This window comes from Onychomys torridus, chromosome 16 (genome assembly GCF_903995425.1).
Source record: "Onychomys torridus chromosome 16, mOncTor1.1, whole genome shotgun sequence".
Taxonomy (NCBI): Eukaryota; Metazoa; Chordata; class Mammalia; order Rodentia; family Cricetidae; genus Onychomys; species Onychomys torridus.
This window is the reverse complement of record NC_050458.1, coordinates 63,615,304-63,636,048: the sequence shown is the minus strand read 5'-3', so window position 1 is coordinate 63,636,048 and position 20,745 is coordinate 63,615,304. Positions and strand designations below refer to the sequence as shown.

General features: G+C 48.7%; 2 protein-coding genes across 2 annotated transcripts; one reads left to right on the top strand and one right to left on the bottom strand.

Annotated features, from left to right (window-relative positions):
• Positions 1-2,434: 2,434 nt before the first annotated feature.
• LOC118596744 (translation initiation factor IF-2-like) lies at positions 2,435-9,730 on the top strand. Its single transcript, XM_036207623.1, has 3 exons — positions 2,435-2,549; positions 8,178-8,964; positions 9,473-9,730. Exons 1-2 carry the CDS (start codon positions 2,435-2,437, stop codon positions 8,879-8,881), a joined length of 819 nt encoding a protein of 272 aa, XP_036063516.1. The 3' UTR covers positions 8,882-8,964; positions 9,473-9,730.
• On the bottom strand, positions 9,216-19,696 carry Arf3 (ADP ribosylation factor 3). The gene is made up of 5 exons (XM_036207622.1): positions 19,432-19,696; positions 18,275-18,385; positions 17,953-18,077; positions 11,052-11,179; positions 9,216-9,468 (listed from the first exon to the last, which is right to left on the bottom strand). The coding sequence occupies exons 1-5, from the start codon at positions 19,577-19,579 to the stop codon at positions 9,216-9,218; spliced, it is 765 nt and encodes a 254-aa protein (XP_036063515.1). The 5' UTR covers positions 19,580-19,696.
• Between the last annotated feature and the right edge of the window lie 1,049 nt (positions 19,697-20,745).

Sequence of the window (20,745 nt, the reverse complement as noted above, 5' to 3'; positions counted from 1 at the left end):
CGGGGCACCTTGCAGAAGCCAGCTCTCTCCTTTTACCACATGGGTTCCGGGGACTGAATTTAGGTCTTCAAGCTTGGTGGCAAGCACCCTCACCTGCTGGGCCATCTTGCTGGCCCCTCCCTTATCTTTTCAGATATAAGTAGAGAGAACAGAATTTCTTCTCCAATATATCCAATTCCTAGCCAAGTATCTTTGAAAAGAAACATTTGTTTGTTTGTTTGGTTTGATTTTTCTGAGACAGAGTTTCTCTGTGTAGCCCTGGCTGTCCTAGAACTCAATCTGTAGACCAGGATGGCCTTAAACTCACAGAGTTCTGTTTGCCTCTGCCTCCAAAGGTGTGTGCCACACCCACCCGGCTGAAAAGAGACGTCTTTAAGATACAATGTGGGGGTGGGGGTGGCCAGAGAGATGGGTCAACAGTTAAGAGCATTGTCTGCTCTTCCAGAAGACAAGGGTTCAATTCCCAGCACCCACATGGCAGCTCACAACTGTCTGTAACTCCAGTTCCAGGGCTTCTGACACACTCACACAGACATATATGCAGACAAGAAATCAATGCATATAAAATAAAAATAAATAAATAAATGATGGTGCATGCTTTTAATTTCAGCACCCAGGAGGCAGAAGCAGGCAGATTTCTGTGAGTTTGAGGCCAGCCTGGTCTACAGAGTGAGATCCAGGACAGCCAGGGCTACACAGAGAAACTGTTTCAAAAAACCAAACCAAACAACAAGAAAGAATAAAATAATTTAGTGTGGACAAAGGATTTGCAGCACACTTTCAGAACACCTGCATATTTAGGGTGCCATAAGATGCTCCTAGGGAGGTTAGAGACACCTGCTGCTCTCGAAGAGGACAGGGATTCAGTTCCCAACACCCATGTGGTGGCTCACAACCATCTGTAGCTCCAGTTCAGAGGATCTGGGGCCCTTGTCTGGCCTCTGCAGGCTCCTGCACATGCATGGCAGGTATACATGCATGCAAAAACACTCATATAGAAAATAAAAATAGGGTTGGAGAGATGGCTCAGAGGGTAAGAGCACCGACTGCTCTTCCAGAGGTCCTGAGTTCAATTCCCAGCAACCACATGGTGGCTTACAACCATCTGTAATGAGATCTGGTGCCCTCTTCTGTGTACAAAATAAATAAATAAATAAATCTTTAAAAAAGAAAATAAAAATAAATATTAATAATAACACCAAAAATATGATGCCAGGGAATGCAGAAATAATTTTCTATTTCTCCCCAGGCAAGAGATATATCTGCTGCCCACGTTTCTCTTAAGTCAGGTGACACAGCTGGAGGGGGGCGGCACCAGAAGAGTTTGAGAAGTGTTGGGTCAGGGTAGTGCTCCACGGTGACATTACAACTTTTTATTTTGGGAGGCCAGGTGTGATGGTGCATCCTTTTAATCCCAGTACTCAGGAGGCAGAGGCAGACAGATCTCTGTGAGTTCAAGGCCAGTCTGATCTACAGATTGAGTTCCAGAACAGCCAGGGCTCTGCAGAGATACCCTGTCTCAAAAACAAAACAAAACAAAACAACAACAACAAAATTTGGGGGGGGGGTTTGGAGAGATGGGTCCATGATTATGAGTGCTTGTTGCTTTTGTAGAGGACCTGGGTTTGATTCCCAGCTACCACATGGAAGTTCTCAACGGTCTGTAACTCTAGCTCTAAGAGATCCAGCACCCTATTCTGACCTCCACAGGCACTAGGCATACACATGGTACACAGACATACGTGTAGGCAAAACACTCATATACATAAATAAGCCTAAAAATCTTACAAAATATGTGTACATGTACATGTACGAGTATCCAAAACAGAGTCTTGAATTGGCCGGAACTGAAGTTTTAGGGTGCTGTGAGCCATCTTCTCAGCTCCATGGCAACAGTTGATCAGATGTCAGACACTTGCTCACTTGAATGAGGAGAGGAGGAAAGGAGAGGGGCTGAAGTAAGAACGGGCTCGGGTAGACCGAGTCTAACGGGAGTATCCAGCATGGGGATGCCTTACATTCGGGAGGATGTGCTCTCCAGTGGAGCTGTGGCCGGAGCGTGTTAGCTTTCCCGGTTTCCATCCTCCTAGCCCCTCTGGCTCCCTTCCTTCCCTGGCTTTCCCTTTACTTTCATCACACACTCTGTGGCAAACTTAAGACCCAAACCACAACCTTGACAAATTCCAATTGGATTTCGTCAGCAAGGCCAACAGCCCCTCCCGGTACAGGCACTGGGCTCAGGCCCAGGTCTGGGGTCAGTGACAGGGTGGGAGTATGCAACCCACAGAGCTGGTGGCTACAATTTCAGCTTTTACTGGGCTCCAGTGGCAGCCAGAGGGAGGAGAGAGACTGATGAACTCTAAGTCAGGCTGCTGGGCTCCTTTGACTCTGGCTGGGCAATTTCTCCTCCACTCTCGATAGAGCGGCCAGTAAGATGGAGAGTGGCAGCGAGCAGCTAGCTGTCAGCAAGGTATCTGCTGTGTCTGTTCCTGCTTGCGCCACAGCCAACCCGATGCTAACTGACACTCTCTTCTCCATACTCCAGAATGGTGAAGGACAGACAAGGACAGGTCTGAGAGATTCTCCAGTCCCATCCATCATCCCCAAGTTATAAAAAGCAATTCCTCCTAGCCATATGGCGCTGCCAACCATTTTTATCTTGTTTTGTTTTTTTTGGTATGAGAGTTCTGCCTGCGTTCCAGAAGAGGGCATCTGATCTCATTACAGATGGTTGTGAGCCACCATGTGGGTGCTGGGAATTGACCCGGGGCCTCTGGGAGAGCAGCCATCTCTCCAGCCTCCGTTTTTTATCTTTCTCTCCCTCTGGCATACAACCACGAGAGAATCTAAGGTCTTCATTCATTTCCTTGTGATTGTTCCAATTCCCCGGGGGTCCACAAGGCATGCTGGTGTGGCTGGGGCCCTAGGGAGCGGGATGAGTGGTTGTAAAGCATAGTTTTGGTGGTGCGTGTGGGGTATATAGCCTGGTGGAGTGTGGTTTAAAGTTTTAGGAAAGAAATGGAAAGGGTAATAATCACATAAAAGGTTATGTCACAGGACCCACTACATGACTGTGTAACTGTCTTAGGGTTTCTATTGCTGTGATAAACACCACGACCAAAAGCAACCAGAGCAGGAAAGGGTTTATTACACCTCACAGATTTTACAGTCCATCACCGAGGGAAGTCAGAGCAGGAGCTCAGTGGAGGAACTTAGAGGCAGGAACTGAAGCAGAGGCCATGGAGGAGTGCTTAGTGACTTGTTCCCCATGGCTTCCCCAGCCTGCTTTTATTTATTTTTTAATTAAAAATACTTTTTAGAAGTAATTTGTTTTACTTTATTCATTTATTTTTTATTTTATTTTATTTTTTTGAGACAGGGTTTCTCTGTGTAGTTTTGGTGCCTGTCCTGGATCTCTCTCTGTAGACTAGACTAGGCTGGCCTCGAACTCAGAGATCCATCTGCCTCTGCCTCCCTAGTGCTGGGATTAAAGGCGTGCACCTGGCTACTTACTTTCATTTACACACACACACACACACACACACACACACACACACGTGTATGGGTGTGAAGGTCCCTGGAACTGGAGTTACAGACAGTTGTGAGCTGCTGTGTGGTTGCTGGGAATTGAACCCAGGTCCTCTGGAAGAACAGCTAGTGCTCTTAACTGCTGAGCCATCTCTCCAGCCCCTCAGCCTGATTCTTTCCTTTTCTTTCTTTTTTGAGACAGGATCTCTTCTATGGAGTCCTGGCTGTCCTAGAACTTGCTGTGTAGACCAGGCTGGCCTCAAACTCAAAGAGATCCACCTGCCTCTGCTTCCTAAGCACAGGGATAGCACCATGGGCAGCTCACCATCTTTCTTAATTCTGACCTATTTTTATGTGTATGAGCACTGAGTGTTTTGTCATTTCCTCTCACCTCCACCCCCAGCTGAGGACCAAACCCAGGGCCTTGCACTTGCTAGGCAAGCACTCTACTACTGAGTTAAACATGAATGTCTCTGTACACATGTACAAGTGACCATGGAGGCCAGAAGAGGGCATAGGGTTCCCTGGGACGGCAGTTACAGATGGTTGTGAGCCATGTGGGTGCTGGGAATCAAACACAGGTCCTTGGGAAGAGCATCTCTCTCTAGTCCTTATGTGCTTTCTTATACAATTCAGAGGTGGCGCTGCCCACAGTGATCTGGGCCCTCCCACATAATCATCAATCAAGAAAAGCATCCTACAGGCTTGCCCACAGGCCAATCTCGTGGGGCATTTTCTTAATCATGGTTCCCTCTTCCCAAATGATTGTTGCTTGTATGAAATTTACATCAAACTAGCCGTACAACTGGCCCCTTGTCAATTTGACACATAAATACATCATTCAACTAGAACCTTTCCTTTCTCAGTTGCACCCAATATGGCATGTTAATATAAAACGACAAAACATTCCAATGTTTAAATGTTCCACAGTTGTTAAAAATTCAAACATATAAAAAAATTCAGTATCTTTTTAAAAAAATTTTTTGAGACAGGGTTTCTCTATGTAGTTTTGGTGCCTGTCCTGGATCTCACTCTGTAGACCAGGCTGGCCTTGAACTCAGAGATCTGCCTGGCTCTGCCTCCCAAGCTCTGGGATTGAAAGTGTGCACCACCACCGCCCGGCAAATTCAGTATCTTTAAAAGCATTCAAAGTCTCTTTTTAGTTATTTATTTTTAAAGATTTATTATGTATACAGAATAGGGCGCCAGATCTCATTACAGATGGTTGTGAGCCACCATGTGGTTGCTGGAAATTGAACTCAGGACCTCTGGAAGAGCAGCCAGTGCTCTTAACCTCTGAGCCATCTCTCCAGCCCTCAAAGTTTCTTTTAAAGTTCAAAGTTTCTTTAAAATATCCAAAAATTTCTGTAAAATTCCAAAGTCTCTTAAGTGTGGAGTCCTGCAAAATGAGAAATAAATTACTTGCTTTTGTATACTTTGAAAAGGGAAAACCAGGGCAATTCCAAACCAAAGTCCAACACTGTAAAAAGTTCAGAGCCTGATGGCTGGGACCCCCTCATGATTCTCTGGGCCCCACTCATGATTCTCTGGGCCCCAAAGGACTCCATCTCCCCAACTCTGCCGTTGTCACTGCAACAGGGCTGCACCTTCACCCACGGCTTTTCTTGGGCTCTTTTTTGGGACTCTAACCCTGCCACATGGTGCCAAGTCTCCTCCAGTGACTCCTTCAGTCCTGGGGCTTCTGCTGCAATAAAAGCTGCACCTTCAACAATGGCCTCTCCCAGTGCCAATCCTTAGCTACTTTCTACAAGCCCTTCATACCTTCAAGACCAGTACCGACCAGGAGACTCTTACAAATGTGTAATGCCAAATCCAGCTGACAAGGTCAGGTACCGTCTTGGCCTGCTGGACCACAGATTCTTGCTGACCCTGAGGAAACACTAGAAGATGCTCTCTTCCTTAGTGATACTATTCTCCTTCTCCTCCTCCTCTTTTTAAGACAGGGTCTCACTATGTAGCTCTGGCTGTTCTGGAACTCACTTTGTAGACCAGGCTGGCCTCAAACTCAGAGATCCACCTGCCTCTGCCTCCTGGGTGCTGGGATTAAAGGTAGGTACACTACTGGCTACTTTAGAGGTTCTTAATTAAAAATATCAGAATCCTTTAAGGGACTCTCAAATGTCTCCTGGTAACTTCACAAGCCATGACTCCTTAGTCTGCACTGTCCTCAGCATTATTGTCTAAGTTCTCACAACGGCCCACTGAGCTCTCAGCAAGCCATGGCTTTTCTAGCCCGGAGTTCAAATCCACCACATCCTCCCTCAAAACACATGGTCAGGTCTGTGACAGCAACGATCCCACTCCTGTGGTTTCTCTTGCTGTTACAAAACACTATGAAGAAAAGCAACTTGAGGCGGAAAGGGTTTATTTCATTCCACAGACTGCAGATTCCATCACTGAGTTGGAAGTCAGTGCAGAAACTCAGGGCAGGATCCTGGAGGCAGGAACTAAAGCAGAGGCCATGATGGAGTGCTGTTTATAGGCTTGCTCCCTGTGGCTTGCTCAGCCTGATTTCTTTTTTCTTTTCTTTTCTTTCCCTTTTCCTTTCCTTTTCTTTTTTTTAGACAGGGTTTCTCTGTGTAGCTTTGGAGCCTTTCCTGGAACTCACTCTGTAGCCCAGGCTGGCCTTGAACTCACAGAGATCTGCCTGGCTCTGCCTCCCCAGTGTTGGGATTAAAGGCGTGTGCACCACCTGGCTTCACAGCCTGATTTCTTATACACCTGGGAACTATCTGCTCAGGGGTGGTACCTCTCTCACAGTGAGCACAGCCCTCTCACATCAATTATTAAAGACAATATCCCACAGGCCATCTGGTGGAGTCATTTTCTCAACGGAGGTTCTCGACTCTCTAGCTTATGTCCAGGACACAAGATTAGCCAGCACAGTAACCATATTTGGGGAGTCTTTTGCCTTTAAAAACCCAGAGTTTGGGCTGGGTTTTGGAAATAGTTCAGGCATTGAAAGTACTAGCAAGCCAAGCCTGGTGACCTGAGTTTGATCCCCAGAACCTGTGTAAAAAGCTGGAGAGTTTTGCTGCTCTTGCCTCGAAAGGACCAGGTTCCTAGTACCCATGTGGGACAGCTTACAATTGCTTGTAAATCTATTTCCAGGGAATCTTAGAGTCTTCTCCCTAAAGCAGACACGAACACTCACAGGCACCTCCCCCCCCTAAGACATCTGTGCATGCACATAACTAAAAATAAATCCTTTTTGCTGGGTGTGGTGCATACCTTTAATCTCAGCACTCAGAAGGCAGAGGCAGGCAGATTCTCTGTGAACTCAATGCCAGCCTGGTATATAAAGTGAGTGCCAGGCCAAGCTGGGGCTACATAGGGAGGCTGTCTCAACCAAATCCAAAGCCAAAACCACACAAAGTAACAAACAAACAACATAAACAGTGTTTAAAAAGCTGGATGCCTGTGATGTATCTGTAACTGCAACATTCCTACAGTGAGATGGGGTGTGGAGTCAGGAGAATTGAATAGAGCTAGCGTGCACCACAGCCATAGACACTAGAGATCCTGCACCACCAACATAAAAGGCAAGAACCGACTCCTGAAAGATGTCCTCTGCCCTCCACACCTTGCTAAGGCACTGCCCTCCACACCTTGCTAAGGCACAAGCGCACCCACATCTCTCATACAAGCACACACACATTAAGTGAGTAAATGATAAAAAAACAAACAACAAAATCATCCCAGAGCTTACTACAGGAAAGGCCTCAGCAGCAGTGAGTCAGGACAAGCTCCTTGTACATCTCATCTCTCACCTTCTCAAATTAAGGTCCTCTTGGTTTCATAGTCTACAGTCATGTTATTCTTTACTGTTGATTTATTTTAGACAGGGGTTCTCTGGCTGTCCCGGAACTTGCTCTGTAGTCTACACTAACCTCAAACTCGGGGATCCACCTGCCTCTGCCTCCTGAGTGCTGGGAACCCGGCCAGTTACGTTATTCTTGAGGTAAACATAGCAGAGAAGACAAACTGGTGTAAGAGGATCTGGTGAGTGCATAATCCAGAGATGGACAGGGCAAGGGACAGGCACTGAGTGGCCGCTTTCCAGCCTGTTTCCTGGAAGAACAGAAAAGCGACATTTTGGGTCAAGGTCTAGGGAAGAGCTATGTGCTCTCTTATAGTGCACGCATTTAAAGAACGTGGTGTTCAGCGTCACTAGAGAGTGTCTCTAACGCAGCTTCTGATATAACTTGTCACTAGTCTCAGGCAGTGTCTCCAAAACGTTAAAAAAAAAAATAAGTGTACAGGAAGGAAGGAGGGAACGTGGGTGCTCTTTCCTTGGGGTACTAAAATCCATACTCTAGATCTAGAGAGACTTCATCAGACCCGCCTCTGAGTAATCACGTTTCTGTCCTTCGTCTTCCGACTCCCTAAACGACCCAGATTCCAGGTGTTTCCTTTAGTATCTTAAGGGCATCGTTCTCTCTCCTCTTTCCTCGGTGGAGAAACGGTCTCTTGAATCAGACCTCGTGGAAACTATCCTCAGGAATCAGTGGAGCGGCGCTGCAAGCTGGGTGCGTGCGGAGCGCTGTTTACCAGAACTGAGGACTGGAGGAGAGGTCGGCTCCAGCAAGGGTTTCGCCGTCCACACTCCAGAGCTGGCTCCGCCTAAGAAAGCCCAGCGAGTCCCTCGCCCAGGTCCAGTCTCCGGGGCAGGCGGAACGCCGCCTCGGCCCTCGACTCCAGGCCAGGCCCTGCAGCGCGGGAGCCTCACCTCAGTCCCCACGGCCTCCTCTCCACAACTCTGCCCCGGGATCTTCCAGCCCCCCACACGGGCCCCCGCCTCGACTCAGCTTCAGCACCCGACCGCTTTTGCTGCAGCCGCTGCCATGGTGACTGGGTCTCGCGAGAGCCGCCGCTCGCTGCCGCTCGCTACCGCGGGCTACCGCGCACTTCTCGCGCGATCGTGGAGGTGGGAAGTAGCCCGGGCTGGGGGTGGGGGTTCGCCGCACATCTCCTGTCGCCGTCGCGGCTTCCGGTGCTAGGTGGAGGGAAGGAAGGAGGGAGCGGAGGGAGCGGAGGAGCGGGGCCAGCGGACCAGCTTCGCCGCGGTCGGCTCGGGGAGCGGGAGGCAGCGGCCCGACAGCCGGGCGGAACCTGCGGGGGCGGAGGTGGCGGTGGCAGCCGCGGCGCCCGGAGCAGGAACAGGTTCGGAGCTGGAGAGGGAAGGCGGGTCCGGGCCCGGGAGGAGGCTGGGTCAGGGTGGGAGCCGCGGAGCCCCGGGGCCCCCTGCCGCCGCGGCCCGGCCCGGCGAGGTGCGGCGGACGCTTCCCGCAGAGCCGGGGGTCCCCAGCCCCGCTCCCGCCCCCGCAGCTGAAGGACGCCGAGCTGGGGTGGGGGCGGGGGCGCGCGCCGATTTGTCCTCCGCCTCGCCCGGAGGGGGCGACCTGGGCTGCAGAGGTGGAGCTTTCCAGGGTTGGGGGAGGCAGGCTGACCAGTGGGGGGTGATGCGGGGGCGGTGCGGCTGTTTGGATCTTTTCCTTCTGTCTAAAGGCTACGAGGAATGCTGCCTTTTTCCCCGCTCCTTCCCCCCACCCTCTCTCTCCCTCGCCTAAGCTGTGGGGTGGTGGTGGGGGCACCAAATTGAAAAGCCTCGCTGTGGGTATTCTTCTTCCTCACCCACCGCGAGGCACGGGGATTGGGGTTTAGCTTCAGGGCCTGCTGGTGAGGCCCCGCTGCGCACTGTTCTCCTGGTCGCGCTCCGCTTTGGGGGTGTTGGGAAGGGCAGGTTGGGAAGAGGGCAGCAGGTGGGGAGAGGGTGGGGAAGGGGGAGGGGGCCCTGAGCTCGCTTGGAGGAGAGAGGTGGGGCCTTCCTCCCCCAGGCGTAGCGGGGGCGGTCTCACCGGAGGAGGGAGCATCTTGTCACTGGCCCTGAGTTTGTGTCTTCCAATCCGCTTTCTTTCTCTAGGAAGTACCAGGATTCCCGGAACAGAAAATGAAGCCATTGCTTACGCCAATCCTTTGAAAGAAGGGGGAGGTGGGGGAGGTAAAGTTCCCTGTTAAAAAACGGGCCACTTGATTAGTTAAGTGGTAACTCTCTTTGGGAGAGTCTTGTTCCTTTTTGGGGTTCTATTACTGCTGGTCTCTGGGCCAGGAAGAATGTGGTGGAGGAGTGTGTGGTCAGGAGTGAGAAGGAAATAGTGAGGTCATTAGGGTGAAGAGAAAGGTAATGTAAAACCTATTTCTGCTGCCGTTGGATTGGTTCACCCTTGGTCTGTGGCATGAAAGTTTTATTGGGAGATCTGCTGCAGGAGTCTGATCGCTTGACTCAGGGCAGGCAGCAGAATGGGATCTAGTCTCTGCATACCTCCAGTCAGGTAGATGGAGACTGTCTTTACTGTCGGGCCAGGCAGTGGCCGGAGGAGTGGTCTTTTGTGTATTGGTCCTGAGTTGGAATAAATTGTTAAAGCCCATTTTAAGAAAGAAAGGCTGGATCCACTTAGGTTCGTCTTTGCACAGAGTGAATCATTGACCTTGCAGGCAGCTGGAAAAGGAAGGCTCCATGTGGCACACACTCAGGCTCCTGCCGCCTTGCACAGTTTTCCTTCCCTTCTTTCCCTTCCCCCTCCCTCACTTTTTTTTCTTTTCATTTCTTGAGACAGGCCTCTCTGGGTAGTCTCCTCGCTGCCCTCAGACAGCTGCCTGCCTCTGTCTTGAGTGCTAAGGTTAAAGTGTGAGCCCCCACAACAGCCTTTTTTGAGACATGGTAGGTTTGATGTCAAGGATCTTGCTTTTATGAGGTGAACACAGGACAGGCTTGTGTAGCCATCTGCAAGGTTTCTAGCTGTGGTTCAAGGAGAAGAGGAGGAAGTCTGGCAACGGGGACTGCAACCTTAGCACCAGGATGATGCAGCGGGGGATAGAGATTTAGGCCAGTCTGGGTTACATAGCAAGTTTATCACTACAAAATAAAAGAAATACAAACGAAAAACCTGACATTTGGAGGTAATTGAGCAATTAAGAAGTTTTGTCAGGTCTTAGGATGATGCTGTAGTGTGTTCATCTTCTCCCTTTCCAGTATTTATGATGAGTTGAAATGGCCTTAAAGGACAGAGGCCATCTCTGTTGATTAGAAGGAGAAACTTCTTCAAAACCAGGTTTGTTAAAGCTGGGGTTACAAAGTGGGAATCTGCTTCCTCAGAACTGGAAATAGATACAGAGGCCCGGGAGGCGAGCACACCAGGGTGTTCGTCTCCTTTCACCATTTGGTTAAACGTGTTTTTAGAGACAGAACGAGAGGGTAATTAAAGGTGGGCTCTAGGATCAGACAGAATGGGGGTGGGTTTCATCTGCTGATTTATTGTGGACATTTGGTAAAATGACTTGTTGTGTGTAAAGAGGGTGATGGGAACAGCTACCTCACAGGGCTGTCGTGAGAACTAAGTGAGACAAAACTACTGAGTATTGTGCAGGACACGCACCAACACGTGTTAACTGCTATTATAACCCGGCGTTGTAATAGCGATGACGCGGACACTTAGGGCTACCTCACAAGAGGAATTTCAGGAAAGAGCCGCTTGGTGCCGTGAGGAGGGACAGTTGTTACAGTGACTTTATACAGTGTCTCACAAGTGGTGACATCCTTTTCCAGTGTCAGTTTAGAGAGGCACTTCAGCTTCAGCCAGAGGTGAAGGCAGAGCAGGGCCGGGCCAGAACTGTCCTCTTGGATACAAAGACATGGGTGATACCGTAGGCCTGGTGAGATGGTTCCGTGGGGAAGAGCTCTTGCCGTCAAGCTTGAAGATTGAGTTTGACTCCGAGCTACTGCCCTAGACCCACATGGTGGAAGGAGAGAAACTGATTCTTCCAAAGCTACTCTCTGGCCTCCAGACAAAAACAGTGTAAAAAGAAAAAAAATATTATTTATTTATTTATTTTTAAGAAAAGTCACTGTATAGCTTGAGTGTGATAAGTAAGACATGGATGTACTCCTAGTACTTGGGAGGTAGAGGCAAGATGATTAGGAGTTAGAGGATCAGGAGTTAGAAGCCATTGGATGCTACAAGAGACCTTGTTTAAGAAAAACAGGGCTGGGTGATGTCAAATGCCTTTTTAATCCCAGCACTTGGGAGGCAGAGCAGGGGGATCTAAAAGTGAGTTCCAGGATGCACTGGGATGTTACACAGAAAAACCTTGTCTCAAAAAGAAAAAAAAAGAAAAAGGCCCCAGAGGAGTTTGCCCAGTGGTTAGAGCTTGCTTGTTGCTGCTTATTTGGAGGACTGGTGTTCAGTTCCCACCACCCACATCAGGAACCCACAGCACCTGTAATGTCAGTTCCAAAAGATCCAACAACCTCTTCTGGCCTCCTGGACATTGCGTGCTCACGTACACATATAATTTAATTATAAAAGAAAGGGTGGGGCTGAAGAGCACTTTGGTTCCCAGCACCCACCCCAACATCCTTAACTTATGCCTCTGTGGGCACCAGGCAGGTACATGATGCTGGTACATGTGCATTCACAACATGAAGACATCCATAAATAAACCTTTTTTTAAAAATAAGATCTTTATTGACAGATAATTCACATACTATACAGTTTTCCTGTTTGCACAGTTTGATAGACTTTAGTCCAGCATCCTCATAGGCCCATGACACCATCACCACTTCCTGTTTTAGAACATCGCTGTCTTCAATTTCTTTCCCTTTTTTTGAATGCCGAATGCCATTTATTGAAGGAGGGAGGAGGTCTTAAATACAGGCTTACAGCACAATGGGAGAACCCCGGAGGGCAGAAGTTACCTCCGATGTTTTACAATCTTGCATCTAAGATAAATAAACCTTTTAAAGACAGAGTTATCAATGGAGCTCAGTTGGAGTGGCACACATGAGCCTCACGTTCTGTCCCTGGCTGGGTATAGAACCACAAACCATTGGGAGGTCAGAGGCAGGAGGATCAGAAATTAAAGATTGGGGCTGGAAAGATATCTCAATGGTTAAGGGTACAGTCTCTTCCAGAGGACCTGGATGTGATGTCCAGCATCCACATGGCAGCTCAAGCCATGTAACTCCAGTTGTTGGGCATCTGACACTCTCTGGCTTCTGCAGGCACCAGGTACACAAGTGGTGCACAGACATACATGCAATCAAACCACCAGAACCCATAACATAAATAAAAGTTATTTTAAAAACTTCGGGGTTGGGGATTTAGCTCAGTGGTAGAGCGCTTGTAGCAAGTGCAAGGCCCTGGGTTCGATCCTCAGCTCCAAAAAAAAAACCAAAAAACCTTCAAGGTTGGGGCTGGAGAGGTGGCTCAGAGGTTAAGAGCACCGACTGCTCTTCCACAGGTCCTGAGTTCAATTCCCAGCAACCACATGGTGGCTCACAACCATCTGTAATGAGATCTGGCGCTCTCTTCTGTGTACACAATAAATAAAATCTTTAAAAAACAAAAACAAAAAACTTAAAGATCATTCTCAACTACACATTGCATTTGAGGCCAGCCTGGAATAAATGAAATGACACCCTGGATTTTTGTTTTTTTCTATTTACTTACTATTTATTTATTTATTTTGGTTTTTGGAGACAGAGTTTCTCTGTGTAGCCCTGGCTGTCCTGGAACTCATTCTGTAGACCAGGCTGGCCTTGAATTCACAAAGATCCTCTTGCTTCTGCCTCCTGAGTGCTGGGACTAAAGACATACACCACCACCACCACCTGGCTAGAGACAGACCCTGTTTAACAGAACACAAGTCTGAGAAGTGAAGGTGATTGACTGGGAGGAAATTGAACATTCTGGTTGAGTTTAGAGATTGAGTTCTCCGGTATTTAGGACCCCTGTTGACTGTTTCGTTTTGTTTAGTTTTTTTGTCCTTTTAAGAATGTCTGTCTCTGCCCGTTTCACAAAACGTTGTGTTAAGGTCCAGGGATGATGTCTGTAGTTCTCTTGTCAGGCCTTTTCCATTGGGAGATCTGTGGGGGGCTGGGGGAGAGAACTAAACAACACTTAAATAATAAAAGGAATCAGGGAACGTTTGGAAGGAGTTCCAGATAAAGTAAAGACCTCCTTGGGCATGGTGTGGCACCTTTAGTCCAGCACTCGGAGGCAGAGGCAGGTGGATCTCTGAGCTTAAGGCCAGTCTGAGTTACAGAGTGACACACTGCTTGTTTATTTTTATTTATGTGCATTGGTGTTTTGGAACTGGAGTTACAGAAGGTTGTGAGCTGCCATATGGTGCTGGGACTTGAACCCAAGTCCTCCAGAAGAACAGCCAGTGCTGTAACCACTGAGACATCCCTTCAGGCACCGAGACCCTATGTTTAAAAACCAACCAACCAACCAAAATGAAGGCTCAGCACAGTGATTCTCAGCTTATGGGTCTCAACTCCTTTGCGATTTGAAGGACCCTTTCACAGGGGTCACCTAAGACCATCAGAAAACACAGATATTTACTTGTAGTTCGTAGCAGTAGCAAAATTGCAGTTACGACTTAGCAGCGAGTGCTATGGTCGTGGGTCTCTAAACATGAGGAAGGATTACAGGGTTGTAGCTCTAAGAAGATGAGAACCTGCCTTTGCAGGTAAGGGGCACCTGGAGCCTAGCCTGAAGGTCTGAGTGTGAGTTCTGGAACCCATGTGGGGAAAGAACCAGTGTTGAGAAGTCGTCCTGTGACCTCCACACGGCTCTTGCCGCACACCTGCCCACGTGTGTACTTCATGTACACTCCATGAAGGTGTAGTTAACCTTTTTAAGGGCTGGAGAGATAGCTCAGAGTTGTTCCTACCTAGCACCCACTTTGGGCATTTTATAACCACTAACTTGAGCTCCATGTGACTAAGGGTTAGTCTCCTCCCCTTTCACCTACACACACTTAAATCCCCACTCCCTAGGCTGTGTTCCCACGCCCTTAATCCCAGCACTCAGGAGGCAGAGGCAGGAGGATCTCTGGGTTTGAGGACATCCTGGGCTTCAGACTGAGTTCCAAGACAGCCAGGACTACAAAGAGAAACCCTGTCTCCAAAAAAAAAAAGGGGTAAATATTTGACTATTTAACAATTTTCTGTGTGTTGGTGTTTTGGCTGCATGTACTTGTGTACCACGAGTGCAGGAGATGGAGGAAGTCAGAAGAGCTGTCAGATTCCCTGACAAGTTATGGATGCTGGTGGTGCTGGGAACTGATCCTGGTTCCTCTAGAAGAGCAGCTGTACTCAACAACTGAGCCTTTCAATAGGGTTTCTGTACCCCTGGCTATCCTGGAACTCGTGTTGTAGACCAGGCTAGCCTCAAACTCTCAGAGCTCTGCCTTCCTAACCCTGTGAGTTCTGGTGAATGTTGAGATTAAAGGGATGTGTCACCAACTGCCTGGCCATGTGCTGTAATTTTCTTATGGATTTCTAGAAAGGATCTGTCACACCACATGGACTGGAAAGGAGTAGCTTAAGACTTGAGGGGTCCTCTGTTATTGCCACACTCCTCAAGAAGGGTCACATAACTGAGTGACAGGTCTCCTGGTGCCCTTTAGCTCTCCCATTGCTGGTGAGAGCCTGCCATGCCTTTTTATTACTTTATGTGTGTGTGTCAGTTGTGAACGTTTACAGTTGTAATGAATTTAGGATGCAAGAGAGCATTTGTTTTCTGTTGAAAAGTGTGTGTGTGTGTGTGTGTGTGTGTGTGTGTGTGTGTGTGTGTGACAGAGGGAGAGAGGGAGGGAGAGAGATGGGGTCTTATGTAGCCTAGGCTAGCCTCATAAACTAGCCAAATGGTTGAGGATGTCTTCGAGCTGATGATCCTGCTCCCACTACTGTAGTGCTGGGGTGCAGGCATGCATAACCACCTAGTTCATTACGCGATAGTGAGCGACACGGACCCCCTCCAGCCTTGTGCACTCCAGGCAAGCACTCCAACCGAGCTGAGTTCCATTCAGACTTGACCCTAAGTAAAACCTTAGTCTAATACATAAAATGTTTTATTGAGAGAAGTGGGTGGGTATGGGGGTGGGTGGGGATGGGGACACGGACACGGACCACACAATTAGAACCTCTGTATGTGTGGCCTCTTCCCAGGCAGCTTTTTTTTTTTTTTTTTTTTAAGTTAGACCTTTTCTTTTTTCCCTTGGCTTTAAAAAAACATTTATTTCTATTCATATGAGAGTTTTTCTTGCATGTCTGTATGTGCACCATGTGTCTGGTGCCTGTGGTCAGACGAAGATGTCAGATCCCCTGGAACTGGAGTTATAGGTGGTTGTGAGCCATCATGTGGATGCTGGGAACCAAACCTGAGTCCTCTGCAAGAGCAATAAGTGCTCTCAACTGCAAGCCAACTTTTTTTTAATTTAGATACTATATGTGTGTGAGGGGATGTGCATGCGTCAGTGCGTGCGTGAGTGTGTAAGATGACAGCTTGTCCTTTTTCTCCTATTGTGTGGATCCTGGGGTTGAATTCAAGTCTTTATGTTTGGTAATAAGTGCTTTTGCCTGATGAGCCATTTGTACCCACACCCCTTTTTGAGAGAGGGTTGCCTGCATCCCAGACTGCCCGGAATTTGTTATGTAGACCACAGTGGGTCCTGTGTGCTATGATTACAGGCAGACACCATGCCTGGTGTCTTGGCAGCCTCTTGGTCCCATCCGAGGAACACGAGGGCTCTGAGAACATGGAAACCCCGTCTCTAGTTTGTCACATTCAGGAGGAGGACTGGGGACCACAAGTGGATCACTTTCTGTCTTGACACTACAAATGTTTAGTCATCCTCAGTGGGGCCATTTCAGAAAGTGTGTCAGTCACCAGCTCCAGGTCAGTCCTCCTCCTTTGTGCCAGGACAGGAGCACACACGCGCACACACAGCCCTGCAGGTGGAGTTCATTGTCTAGGACAGGGAGCCTGTGCACACACAGCCCTGCAGGTGGAGTTCATGTCTACAGGAATTCCCAACCCTTTTTCCGCTTATGGCACACACAGGAAATGGTTCTAGGACAGAAGCTGGAAACCTGAGCTGATGGGTCTGCACATTCTGGTCTCCTCAAGTCCTGCCTGGGCACCCACTGGCTTTGTGATTGGTGCCTCCAGCTGACCTGGAATGTATCAGAGGCACTTTGAGAGGCTTTATCTCTGGAAAGTGAAACAGACAAGCGTGCATAAACCACATTTTTCTGTTTCTTTAGGCTCTTTTTGTTTTGTTTTTTTGAGACAGGGTTTCTCTGTAGCTTTGCACCTTTCCTGGATCTCGCTCTGTAGACCAAGCTGGCCTCGAGCTCATAAAGATCCGCCTGGCTCTGCTGCCTGAGTGCTGGGATTAAAGGCATGCACCACTACACCCTGGCTTCTTTAGGCTCTTTTAAAAGAAAAAAAAATCTAGTATATCAGTGTTTGGCTGTGCATGTCTGTGTACTACATGCCTGCAGTGCATGTGCAGACCAGAAAAAGGTGTCCAATCTCCTGGAACTGGAGTTAACGCATGATTGTGAGCCACCATGCTGGTACAGGGAGTTGGACCTGTGTCCTCTGGAAGAGTAGCCAATGCTCTCAACTACTGAGCCATCTCTCCAGTCCCCCTTAGGTACTGTTATAGCTGACCTTGTCCAGATTCTGGATTTCTGTTTGACCTGTTCACTGTGGACTCCATCTTGACCTGTACGAGGGGCCAGATTGGCTTTATTAAGGCTTTCCACTACCCACAGTTACTGTTACGTTTTCGGTGATTTTTGTAATGAAGAAAACAGTGTTTTGGCTATCCACAGGTAGAGATAGGAGCAGCCATAGAATACCTGGACTTGGACAGTTGTAAGCTGTTTGGGTTGTAAGAAATAAAGCAGGGGCTGGTGAAATGGCTTAGCATTGAGAGTACTGGCTGCTCTTCTAGAGGATCCAGGTTTGGTTCCCAGCATCCATGTGACAGCTGTCCGCTGTCTGTACCTCCTGTTCCAGGGGACCCAACTCCTGTTCTGGTATCTGGTACCTTACAGGTACCGGGCATTCTCATGGTGCAAGGATGTACATTCGGGCAAAACACCACACACATAAAATGAGGCAGGTGCCACCATAACCAGCTTTTTAAAAAACATTTATTTAAAACAAACACACACACCCCCAAACCCTAAAAGACTAGGGCAGGCTGAAGAGCCTTGGTCAGGACGGTGCCTCAGAATGTTGGGAAACATAGGTGAATGGTTTTCATCTGGTCTATTTTATCAGACTAGATCATTCTTTTGGGGTGAGGGGGTCTGCCTGTTTCTGACTCCTGAGTGTTAGGATCATACTTGGATCTTGACCATGTGTGCTCATATACTGAGTCTTCACTTAAGGGTGAATTTGGGAAAATTGAGTCTGAGTCTCCGTCAGACAAGGAGTTGGGGTCCATCCTTGTCTGGTGTGGCCTCTTTTAGATTTTATTTCCTGGAGTCTTCTCCAGAGAAGAGATATCTAGCAGTCAAGAGCACGGGGGACTTCTCACCTGCTTGTTTGCGAACACGAGGAGCACAGCATCCCGGAGCTCATCCTCCGCCAGCATCCTCATCAGCTCCTCTCGGGCCTCGTTTACTCGCTCCCGGTCATTGCTGTCCACCACAAATATCAAGCCTAGAGACAGAGAGAACATGGAACACACAAGGTAACAGATGTCTCCCCCATCACCATGCTCCAAGCACATGCTCCCTTCTCTCCACTTCCAGGAGCTGCATCAGGGCAAAGGCTGGCTGCCCAAAACTGAGGAAGATGGCCATGCTCTGCACAACCCAGCAAAGCAGTGCCAACCCTGGGAAGTTTGTCTGTCATACCTTGGGTGTTCTGGAAGTAGTGTCTCCAGAGGGGCCGAATCTTGTCCTGGCCACCTACGTCCCATACTGTGAAGCTGATATTCTTATATTCCACTGTTTCCACATTAAACCCTTTGGGGGGAAAATGTCAATGGTCAATGGCCTCAAATACAAGACCTACAAATACTAAATTTATTCCCATTTCTTTCTTCTCAGCTTTGGACATGGCACCAACAACAGAAAGCTTAAGGGAGATCCTAGGGCCTGGTAATTCCTGACCTGGGTAGCCTAAAAGGCAATCTGAAAGAGCTAGAGAAATGGTTCAGTAGTTGGGAGTACTTGTTCTTGCAGAGACTAGAATTCAATTCCCAGCACTCACACAGTGGCTCACAACCATCCATAACTCCAGTTCCAGGGGATCTGACGCCCTCCTCTTCTTCCATGGACACTAGGCAAGCATGCATATGGTGCGCATACACACATACAGGCAAAACACACACACACACAGAGAGAGAGCGAGAGAGAGAGAGAGAGAGAGAGAGAGAGAGAGAGAGAGAGAGAAATAAGCCTATGTCATATACATACATAGATGAAGGAAAATCTAAGAAATCAACAATGAGGTCAAAAGGCGCACAGCTGCCTGGGTAATATGGGTCAACCTTCTCCCCATTCATTCAGATTCTCGTTTTCCACTACAAAGGAACCACTACTGGTCACTAAGGTAAACTGTGGGGCTGAGAGGCAGACATGAGACACAGCTACAGTGCTGGGGCCTCAAGGTTGGGATGACGACACACAACCCCACATTTGTAGCCAATGTCCTCCCCCAGCAGGCAGGTCTTAACCAAGATGGCCACCGAAGATCTAAACCAGAGCAATTCCAGGCCTCTGGCAGGAACATCAAAGCCCTTCACCCGCTTTCCAAACAACAGAGAACAATCCAACTCTAATGCCTGAGGGTAGCTGTTGAGTGCCAGCCAGGCTGCGGAAGTTCCCACATCAGGGAGGGCCAGGGCAGGTGGGCAAAGGGCAGCTCCAGCACCTGCCAGTAAGTTAAACAGACACTCTCTGAAGCCCACGAAATGTGTGGACTTGCCTGGGGAGAGCGGGCCAGGTGGGAGATCCACAGGCAGGCTCCAGCCTTCCCTCAGCCTGCAGACAAGCTCCCCTAAGCTTACCGATGGTGGGGATGGTGGTGACGATCTCCCCGAGTTTCAGCTTATACAGGATGGTGGTCTTCCCTGCAGCATCCAGGCCCACCATTAGGATGCGCATCTCCTTCTTCCCAATTAGGCTCTTCAGAAGGTTTCCAAAGATATTGCCCATGATTACAATGGTTGCTTTCTGAGGTCAGTGGGGCCCAGGGAGAGGCAGTGGTAGTCTGGGTTTAGCCTGGTCCCTGGTATGGTAGGCTTGATCCTAGACAGAGCAAACACAAACTCCTTACCATCATTTGCTGGTAAGGACTTCAGATTCATAAAAATGGCCAAAGTCGTCGCTGCAGTTCGTTCACCACTGGCTGAGCACCAGGAGGGACTGTGAATACCAAGGCCACTCACAGACTGAACTTCTGAGAGGAGAGGCAAAGCAGGAGACACGCAGGACCCTTGCTATACCGGTAGGGTTGCCTACCTCATCTTTGCAGATTTGCACCTGAACATCGAGAAGGTTCTAACCGGTAATTTCTAACGCCTTTTTAGTTCTGATGCTCTGTTACGCCCCAAAGCACTGCAAACCCATCTGTGCCTCCCTCACCGACCTGACCAAGACTTCTGAAAAGGGTGGTAGAGAGGGGAGTGAGGAGTGGCTCTGTGACTCCTGACAAGGCCCAGGCTTGCCAGGTTCCTTCCCTTCCTGTCTCTCTGTAATTCTATGTTCTTTCCATACCAATGTAAATGAGGAAGAAACACAGCAAGCCTGACTCCTCAAAGAGGACTTTTTCCACTCTGAACTGCTGCAACCTGTGCCCTGGCCTACAGCTGCACACTGAGCTGGGAGGGGAGAAGCTTTGCTCTCTGCAGGCCACCCAGGGAGACCTCTTCCACAAGGTCACCTGCAAAGAGGTGAGCATCTCATCCCTCCATTTTCCCAAACCCCTTCAATCTGCTTTGTCCACAAAACAGCCAAAGTAATTTTAGAGGCCAAATCAGGTCATGTGGCTCTTCTGTTCAAAACTTTTGGTTGCTTCAAGCTCCCTTTAGTAAACCCAAGAAGCCCTTGCAGCTCCTTGTTCCTGAAACCTAGAACAATGCTTGGTGCAATTCAACAGTTAAATTAACTCCATCAACCTCACCTCCAGCTCCAGCAAACTGAATGCTTGTGCACGGTATACAGTAGCACCGAACACACACCTGCTAAATGGACAAGATCTGGAAGCAGCACTGTGAGGATTTAAGACACCAGTATGCCCATTCCAGCTACTGTTGCCAACATAGCATGCATTCATCCCCTTCCCAGTCACAGGATAGTCACAGAAATGTGTACCTGAGACT